We start from the raw sequence: 9,777 nt of genomic DNA, 5'->3' as shown, positions 1-9,777 counted from the left end.
AGTGAAAAGTATGAAATTTGGTTCCTAGCAAAGAGTCACAGAGAAACTCTTTCAGACTCTGCAAATTAAAATTTTACATTTTATTTCACTAAATGCTGTGTGCAAACAAGCCAGTTCATTCCAGTGGCACAGATTATTTCCATAACTAGAAATAACTGGTGACCTGAAAAAAATCCACAATCCATAGAACCCAACGCTGAGCTGAGTTTCAATTGTCTCACAAGCTAAAGGAATACTTCACTTACAGCACTGAAGCTGCTGATGAAATAAGTCAGTGCCTCCCCTGGCTGGGGAGAAGGAACATTTCCCCCAGTACGAAGTGTCCAGAGCTTCAGATGTACTGCTCCTCATCCGCCCCGTTTATGAGCAATGACCACTTGCCTCCTTCCTCCTCGATGAAGCCATTGCGTCTGGGCAGCCTGTCTGAAGCCAAGGAGGAGAGGGACACTTGGCTTGTCTGGTCCCAAGGAGATGGTTTGGAAGAGTCCCTCCTCCTATCGTCCATTCCAATGTGAACGCTGATTTGAGAAGGAGTGAGTGGCTTCATGCGGCCTTGAGCTTGTGCCTCGTAACTTTCTGTGTCTGGCTTCTTGTAACTGAGAAAGAGAAAGAGAAAAAGTATTTACAACAAGAGGTCAATGTGTAGAAGCATCTGGCACTGGAACAAATCAGAAACTCCTGATAACCTAAATGTATTGAAAGTGTTTATATAGAAAAAATAACTTTATAGATTAATTATATATGTTTTAATTAAATTTCCTATCTAATAGCTCACGATTAATTTAAAATGTATGGTACCAAGAGGTGTAAGGGTCTCAAAAATCAGTTACAGAATAGTAATTTTTATTACTACTTGAATTTTGAGCCTGCCAATTCTCTCAAGCCAAGACAAGCACAGAAGGATAGGGGAGGATGATGGGGAAATGCAGAACACTCCTCAAGATGTTTCTGATCTGAGTTTTCAGTCATTCAAGACCACATACCACTGATTGAGCACTCTTCTGTTGCATTTAGGGACATGGTTTAGTGGTTGACTTGGTGGTGCCAGGTTAAAGGTTGGACTTCATGACCTTAAAGGTCTTTTCCAACCCAGATGATTCTATGATTCCATGCACTTCAGGCACAGTGTTATATAGCTAAGAGTACTCGTCATATGGCTTTAAAACATTTAAATAATAAAAGAGAGGGACTCTCCAAGTGAGGTTCTTTAATAAACATCATGAGTCTGCTGAATTATTAGAATGTTCTATACCTTCTAAGACAATTGCAGATAAATGGACTCAATGACACAAAAACCACTTTCTGATTTAATGCATACTAAATCAAATCCCAGAAATGGCAAGTAGGTGTGGTCTGCTTCACATACATATATGCACCATTGTGTTCCTTGGAACCTGAAGTTCTATTCACCTCATCTGAGGCTTCAAGAAAGGTTATTGTCCTAAAATGTATACTGTAAGAGAGCTTCCATAAGTCTGAAGCCAAATATTTTTAGGGGGTTCTCAATATCTACCTAAAATGGTGTGTTACACTTAATGAAATTGGCACAAGGTCAAAAGAAATAGGAGCATTAAGGAATCCTGTTATAGAAATTTCTCATCCTTTGGATACACTGAAACCTTTTAGGATGAAAATCCTGTAGGGGTAGGGCTGACTCTGCAAACAGACATGTATGTATGTCATTTGTATTTATATTGTGATCTCATTGAGCATTTGCAGGACTAGAAACATGATGTAGGAGCAGATTTCCCATATTTGGAACATTAGTTTATACTATACTGTACTGTACTATACTGTAACATACAGGAGACCCCAGCTACAGTAAAAATATGTGAAGGTTTGAATCAATTTTAGACACCATAAAAAGTCTTATTCTTGAAAGGTGTTTGCTTTCTATGCTGTTAAGAAGAAGAGGTCCTCTGTAACTGCCAAAAAGGGTACCTAAAAAATGTAGCATTAAAATGAATAGAACTTGAAAAATCTTCTCGTAGATCAGAAACTGGTTTGCTTCCAAAAGAATAAAGAGAGATGCCTTATCTGCAGCAAGGTGCAAAAGAATAAATACACTGCTTCCCTGTTTCTCTCTGGCTAACTTAAATAGACAAAAATAAAAACCAAACAGGCACAAATATTTTTTTTCAAAAATCTATTGTTACATTATGGAGAATTATCTTTCCAACTAGCTGTTCATTTGATATTCACAGCAGAACCTCCTGATCATTACTTTACTTGGTATTGAACTAGATGTCCACCACATGGTCCCAGGTGACATCCAGTCACACTTTTAGCTGCTAGTTAAAGCACACTGCATACTGTCTTAGTCCAGGTAAGTTCATAATAGTGACACCTGTCTCTTTTGGAGCCAAGGATCAGACAGAGCAATCCCAAGCTAATGGACTTCCTGATGTAGAAAGCCCAAAGGGTGTCTCACTTGAGCCCCAGCCTCAGTACTGCCACAGCTCCCCAGCTGATAAACACAAGACAACTTGCCATTTCAGCTGCAGTGAGGACAGCAGGACAGACACAGAAGAAGCTGCCATTGCAGCTGACCCCATCCAAGGCTGAAGCACGAGACCAACAGGCATGAACACACCTAGGAAAAAAACACATGGACATGAGCCAGAGCTGCTCATCCCAGCACAGGCATTTCCACCCCTGCACAGCACAGAACAGGTCAGCAGGTCTACAACACAACTGCTGAGACCTCCAGAAACACAACTAGATCATTATATGTATTTACTCACTCATTACTAAACATGTCCCTTCCATTGCAAGGGATGACCTTTGCACCCATACAGGCACAAGACTGCAGCCACAGGGCAAGACTATTTGTCCTTTCCAGGTATTCTGCACATATGAAACACAGCAAAGGCAACAGAAAGACGTGGCAGTAGTACAGGAAAAGGAGGGAGAAGTTACTCATAAACAAAACAAGGAATACTTGAAGTAAGTTTTAAGTAGGAATTTAGAGCATGAGAAAATGTCTGACAGAGGCATAAAGACTACAAGCAGTAGGAGAGAATATGTTGATTCAGGGCAAATAAAAGAGGGAGCACCCAAAAGTAAGATGGCACATCTGATTAGAGCTAGGTTTGAATATACAGGAACTAATCCCCAAGTACCACTATATAAAGTAAGAGCACAGTTTTAATTTCATCTAGAAGTATTTCTTCCTTAGAGGCAAGCAAAAAAAAAAAAAATGTATTGTGTATCAATTTCACCCTCCTCCTACCAAGTTTTAAATAATCTAGGAACCTGGTTTTGGTTCCTTGAGCAGGTAAGCAAATCCTGTAAGAGGCACCACAGAGACCAACTGTGCTGCTGTCTGACAAGCTGAGCTCTTGAAGTCACATACCTGCTGCTATGGGTATTCCAAGCAGATTATAAATTAAGGCAAGGATCAGATTTATTCGTATTCTTCGAACTGTTCTCTTGGATAAGTGAATACTGGCAGCTACATCCAGCAAGTCATTCTGCAAGACAGAAGAGCACTGAAAGTTTTCCACATGCAGTCTTCAGAAAACTAAACCAAAATGAGAAGCGTGAGTGATAAAAGCGGACAGGCCAAAACTGTGGTGCTCACTCGGATAAGAACAACATCTGCAGCTTCAATGGCAACATCGGTGCCCGTTCCAATTGCAATTCCAACATCGGCCTTGGCTAGTGCAGGGGAATCGTTGACTCCATCACCAACCATTGCAACCTTCTTCTTTCCATTTTGGAGCTCCTGGACCTTTGCAACCTTGTGAGAAGGAAGAACCTCTGCAAAGACTTTTTTGATCCCAACCTACATACAAAGAAAGACAGCCCATGTTGGTGACATGCTTCATGCTGGAAAGAAGAGCCATTTGGTGTTCTAGGTGAAGGGGCAAACAGGAATATCAACCAAACTGATTCTGGTGAAGTCAACATTTGCAGGCTACACAGAAAACTGAAGAGCAACACACCTTTGGCATAAGAACAGGATTGATAACAGCACCCTCCTACTGCAGAGATGCTGGCAAACCATACTCTGCCCTTCACATCAAGCCCTGCATGGCTTCTGGAGCTCCACTGCCCCAGCAATAAAGATTTGTCTGTGAAATACCTTCAGGAGTGGTGACTCCACCACTTCCCTTGGTCCTGCTGGCCACACTATTGCTGATCCAGGCCAGGATGCCATTGGCCTTCTTACCCACCTGGGCACAGCTGGATCATGTTCAGCTGCTGTCAAGCAGCACCCTCAGGTCCTTTTCTGCTGAGCAGCTTTTCAGCCCCTCTGCCCCCAGCCTGCAGGGCTGCAGGGGCTGTTGTGACCCAAGTGCAGGACTTGATAATTCACCTTTTTGAACCTCACACCACTGGCCTCAGCCCATCAATCCAGGCTGTGCAAATCCCTCTGCGGAGCCTTCAAGCAGATAATGCAACACACGAACCATGTATGATCAAGCAGTTACAGCAGAGGAAACACAGAGACAAGAAGTATGTGCAGGTCTCAGGGAGATTATAAAAATGAAGCAAATGGCTGGCTAAATGCGTCTACCCATCCACATGTAACTTGTGTGGAGTTGCTAGCAATGGCTCTACTGTTGTAGTTGAAAAACAGATGAGTATATTAAATAGTGCTGGGATGATGCCCTTTGTTTGGCTGCCTCACCAGGCAGAAGCAGCTTCTCACCACAGAAGATAGGAGCTCTCTTTAAGCCTTTTTAAAAGTAACATTTTATAACGTTTTTAAAACTGATTGCCATTTCTTTCTATTGGAAAGAATGTTCCAAAAATTCAATGAAAATGTAGGTTGACACAAAATAAGCTTGTTCAAAATATTCATCTGTGTTCCTAGAACCATAAATTCAAGTTTGTTTCTGAAAACTTTTTTCCTTTGATGAAGAAAATTGGGTGGGAAAGCACTTTATCATAACTGAACACAAAAGCAAAAGTGTAAAAGCCAGAAGGAGGAGGATTAAAGCATCACATGGAGAAACAAAACAGACCTCAGAGCACAGAAGAGCATGCATAGCACAGTGGTGGCTGAGTCAGCTTTGTGGTGGGATACCTGAGGAAAGCAAAGCAGCACATGGTAAGAGGTTAGAAGTAGACCAATGCAAAGGGAAAGAGGGAAAGGAAGATTGAGAGGGTGAAAACATAGCAAGGTAGAGTAAGAATCTGACTTTTCATTTATAGTTTGCCATGGGGAAAAATATGAGCCCAACTTCCTTTAGACTGCTATGCTTCTTCACAATAATTTATATTGTTATGTTATCCTTTAAGATAATGACAAATCCACCCTGTGGATTGCCTAACTGTGACCAGGACTGGATATTCAAGAAACTTTCCCCCATCGCTAACCAAACAGGCCTGCCTTTCAGTGAAGGGAAACAGGAGGCTTCAGTCCAGCAACCAATTACTGCAAGAAACTCCATTACTCTGGAGAAGTACTGACTGCATGTCTACTGTGGGATCTTAACATAGCCACTGCCCTCTCTACTGTGCCATAGCACTTGACCTGATTTTCAGTCCAGTTCAGGAAAAAATTGTCTTCATTTAATATATCCAGGGAAACCACAGTTTCAGGGAAACTGAAGCTCCTGCTTCAAATTCACTGGGGCAAACAGGAGTTGTAGAACCTCATCATGTAGCTTTTTGAACCACAGAGAAGCAGATACCTGAGTAGCAATGGCTTTTGCAGTTTTCCTGTTGTCCCCGGTTATGAGCACCACGTCTATTCCCATGCTCTGCAGCGTGTGCACAGCAAGGGCTGCCTCCTGCTTGACAGTGTCTGCTATGGCAATCATTCCACACAACGCACCTGCACCAATGGAAACATCCTCCGTCAGAGAGAGCTGTGGGAGGCAAAGTGGCGCCAAGAGAACAGAGCTCCCCTTCCATCCCACTGTGGCAGCCTGTGAAATAACACATTCTGAGCAAGATTGACACTTGTGTCTGCAGCTCTCTCACTGACGGTCTCTTCTTCTTATCATTTGCCTGTTTCAGATATTTAGGGATCAGGAAGATGAGGAGGAAAGTAGCTTTTAAACAAGCCTGACTTCTATGTTTTATGGCATGGACAAATATGATAGTTGGTCAGAGAAAGTGTTGGTATTTGTGCTCGGGTCAGATGTTAAAGCCACTCCTCCAAGAGGAAGCATACAGAGTCTGGTTTTATGTCTCCCAGTCTTTCAGGGTGGAATCTCTACTAGAATTAATTACTTTCATTGAGAAGTCTTGCATCTGCCTTCCAGTACATTGGCTCAAAGGTGCATCCATACTTCCTTTACAAGCAAATGCCTTTCAAAACTGCTCTCTAGGGGCACCAAGAATATTTGTTCAGTAAATGAACCATTAGCCTCATTTCAAGATCACAGATGCACTAGCAATCTATCACCATTGTAATCATTTCTCATATCAAGGTATTGTCTGGGATCTCTTTTTGCATGGTAAAGAACAGAACCCCACTGGCAAAACTCACTTGACTGATCTAATGAATCACCATGTTTATTCATGCATGTTTATTTATGTATGTTTTGAAACCAGTGATGTGATAGGTTCGTCCATGATCCTTAACTGATGTAAATTAAGAATTCGACAAGGCACCATACTGGCACTGCTTGTTTGAACAATGATCCTAGACAATAGTGGGTACAGAAATTAATTCTTAAATTAAAACCTACAGAATAAAACCTTATAAACACTGTTCTGTGGTAAAAGCTTCTTTTAAGAACACTTTGATACTTCACAGTACATAAGCAGTTCTGCACTAAAAGATTAGTAGCTTCTTGACAATAAGCCAGTGATCAACTGCTTCAGATTGTTTTCATCTGTTCTGCAGTAGGATTGACTCATATTTGCTAAGTCACTCAAAGGAAGAGCAGTTACCATCTATAGCCACTAGTATGGCAGTCTGTCCTTTCATTTCATGGTTTGTCATTGCATCATTTACATCATTTGCAATATTCAAGCCATTGCGTCGCATCCACTCACGATTTCCGATCAAAACCGAGTATTTCTGAGAAGCTGATGGACCTTTGTGCACAGACAAAAAGAAAAATGAGCATCTCAAAGCCATGTATACAAGCAGAGATGTTTGAGGAAGACAAATTAGGCAGAGGCACTGCCTGAAGACAGTCTGATAAAAGTTTTCTCTTTCAAGATTCAATCTGTGCCTCTTTACACACAAAACTGTGTCATGGACTTAATGGAAGCACTTGCTCGTGTTTGCCTTTGTCAGCTGGCATTGTTTCTCTGAATAAGCACAGTACACACATTTAGTTAATGCCATCCTGCTTTGTTCTCACAACTAATGACTTTCAAATATAAAAGCTATTTCTGACAAGAAAAAAGTAGTGTAGTTCTAACAAACAATGCACCTCATTATGAATCCAATCCAACTTCACAAGAACCATATAAGCAGGTGAGAAAACAGTACATTAGCACCATTCACAAAAGGCACAGTTCTGACGATTGAAGTTCTTATTCTATTTAATTCTTCTAAGAGCTTTCTCAAAAAGGTCAAGAGCACTACAGCCTTCTGAAGAGAACTGATGAGCTCCTTAAGGAAGGCTTAAAATACCTTTTCTTTCTCTCCTACACTACAAAATAGCAAAGTGGCATCCAGAGAATCTGAAACAAACCTGAATTTTATTGGCCTAATCAAAATTATCAGGCAATAAAATAAGTTTTCAGATATAGCACATTTTGTTTTGCATCTGCTGAATAGGTTTGAGTTTTGTTTTTTTTTTTTAATTAAGTGCCTTGAGAGGTGTATGAATAGGAGACAAAAGGTCCAAGTTAATATGGAACTAAAGAGTAGGATGTAAAAAGTTGCAGTAAGATAGTATATGTTAAAAGCAACTGGTTTAAATGGGAAGATAATGCAAACTTTGCTGTCTGTTGGACCATTCTTCTGTCCAAAAGGAATATTGCTGGATATGCCTTATTGTCCACGTATTATATGGAATTTTCAAGTACCAATCATTGTACCTAATTCTCAATTAACTTTCTGAATTGCAGAGAGAGATCAAGAGTTGTGGAGAGAGCTTCAATTTTCGTTAAAGCACATTTTCGTCCCTCCTGTTCTTTGCCTTCTTCTGTCCCATGTCCACCTTTCTCTTGTACATAGCCTGGTAGGTGTCGGTGCTGTTGGTTCATTCTCCCCCACATTGCAGCTGGCACAGGGGCAGCAAGGACAGATAATCACTTACCTTGTGGTTCCAAGAGTGGGATAACTCCATTATCTCCCAGAGGAGCACTGCTGTCCCCACTCCTGTTGGCATCCAGCTTATTGGGAGCTTCCTCAGCTGTGCCAAGGACGGCCTCAACTCCTCCGACCTTGCAGCTGATACCACAGCCTGGGACTGCCTGGAAGTCGGTGCAGTATCCCAGGCTCCCAGTGCCAAGCTCCTGAAGATGTAACAAGAGGCCATCATTAATCTGTGCTGCCCATGTGGGGTACAAACATTAGATAACTCTTGCCAAAAAGAAGCCTCATTCCTCCCCTTGGCAATGACTGACCAACTGAAAACCAGCCTGGAGTATCAGTAGCACAGAACTAAAAATAATTATGCTCTGGGTGTGCTGTGGCTTAGACTTCTAGAAAGGGGCAGCCATACAGATCACAGCCAGGTCTCAGCCCTAGCAGCAGCAAACCACAAAGAACAGCTTTTTCTGGTAGTTCAAGGATGAAAAAATTAGATTGGTGGTTCATTACTTCAGCCAAGACTAGGAATGAAAAAGAAATATTTCAACATTAAGTCACTCAGCTTACAAATGAGGCAACTTCTAATTAACCTCACAGACAACTGCCTGTGGTGGATCAAACCTTTTTATATATATGTAAGAGTACAGTGAAAAACTGTATCTGATTCCTGGAGGGATCTGTCTGGATGTTAGGGAAACTGGGTTTTTCTGTTGAGTTAGGGAGAGATGCCAGTGAGTACCTTCAAGATGAGATAAAGGGATTATCAGGACCCTACAAGTTACAAAAAAATTTGAGAAAATATTAATTTGTAAATAAGTTATTTTGGGTTGTCTCTGAAAGCTGGAACTACATGTACCTCTTAGTGATCTTAAAACACAGGGTTGACAAGGCAGGAGGTAAGAACATCAGCCAACATTATAGCATTACAATTCATACAAACCATGATCCAGTAATAACTTCTGCATGGGATGACTACAAGTCAGGGTACTAAAACAAATTTTAAATTAAAAATGTAAAAAGCAAGAAAGGCAATTGATTTGTTGCTTATATTCTCTTTTTCCTTCTAAATTTATGTTTTGACTTCTAAATTTAATCACTGAAAGATCTAGCAAATTTGATGTATTTTTAAAACTCTTTTTCCCTAAATCAATTAATGATTTTTCTTAGCAGACATAAATTGCTTATTTATTTCCTATTTTCACTGTGACTTGTGTTTTTCTTCTCCCTGAAGCTTGAGGAATATATGACATATATAAATAACCTCTGAGGACATGTAAAATTTACAAAGACTTGAGTCATTGATCAATTCATTTATGAAACTCACAAATATTACAGTTTAATATTCAAGCTTCAAAGCCTTTTGCCTAATTTATTCAGATGAGCAAGTGACTAATAGAAGTGACTATAGTCAGATAATATAAATGTCATCACACACATTTGCTTCATGATGTTATTTTAAGCATAAGTATTCCTCCTGCATATATTCCTTATTTTCTCTTTAGTTCAAGATAAACTTAGCAAGATCTTCCTTCAGAACTCCACATTGTTCCCAGAAAAGCACAGCTTAGATAAACACTGTCTGGTAACATCCAGAGCAAGAT

The 9,777-nt window shown here is 40.6% G+C and overlaps 1 protein-coding gene across 1 annotated transcript in view; it reads right to left on the bottom strand.

Annotated features, from left to right (window-relative positions):
- Nucleotides 1-331: 331 nt before the first annotated feature.
- ATP7B (ATPase copper transporting beta) overlaps nt 332-9,777 on the bottom strand; it is a 30,091-nt gene continuing 20,645 nt past the window's right edge. The window contains exons 15-21 of the mRNA XM_054272208.1: nt 8,181-8,379; nt 6,856-7,002; nt 5,646-5,788; nt 3,584-3,787; nt 3,356-3,473; nt 2,491-2,593; nt 332-596 (exon numbers count right to left, since the gene is read on the bottom strand). Coding sequence (XP_054128183.1) covers nt 332-596; nt 2,491-2,593; nt 3,356-3,473; nt 3,584-3,787; nt 5,646-5,788; nt 6,856-7,002; nt 8,181-8,379 — 1,179 coding nt within the window. The remainder of the gene's footprint in view (nt 597-2,490; nt 2,594-3,355; nt 3,474-3,583; nt 3,788-5,645; nt 5,789-6,855; nt 7,003-8,180; nt 8,380-9,777) is intronic.

The sequence above is a fragment of the Melozone crissalis genome, unplaced genomic scaffold, assembly GCF_028551555.1.
Source record: "Melozone crissalis strain CALT ecotype California unplaced genomic scaffold, PUWL_Pcris_2 ptg000013l_1, whole genome shotgun sequence".
Taxonomy (NCBI): domain Eukaryota; kingdom Metazoa; phylum Chordata; class Aves; order Passeriformes; family Passerellidae; genus Melozone; species Melozone crissalis.
Note: the sequence above shows the minus strand (reverse complement) of the source record. Positions and strands in the feature narration are given on the sequence as shown.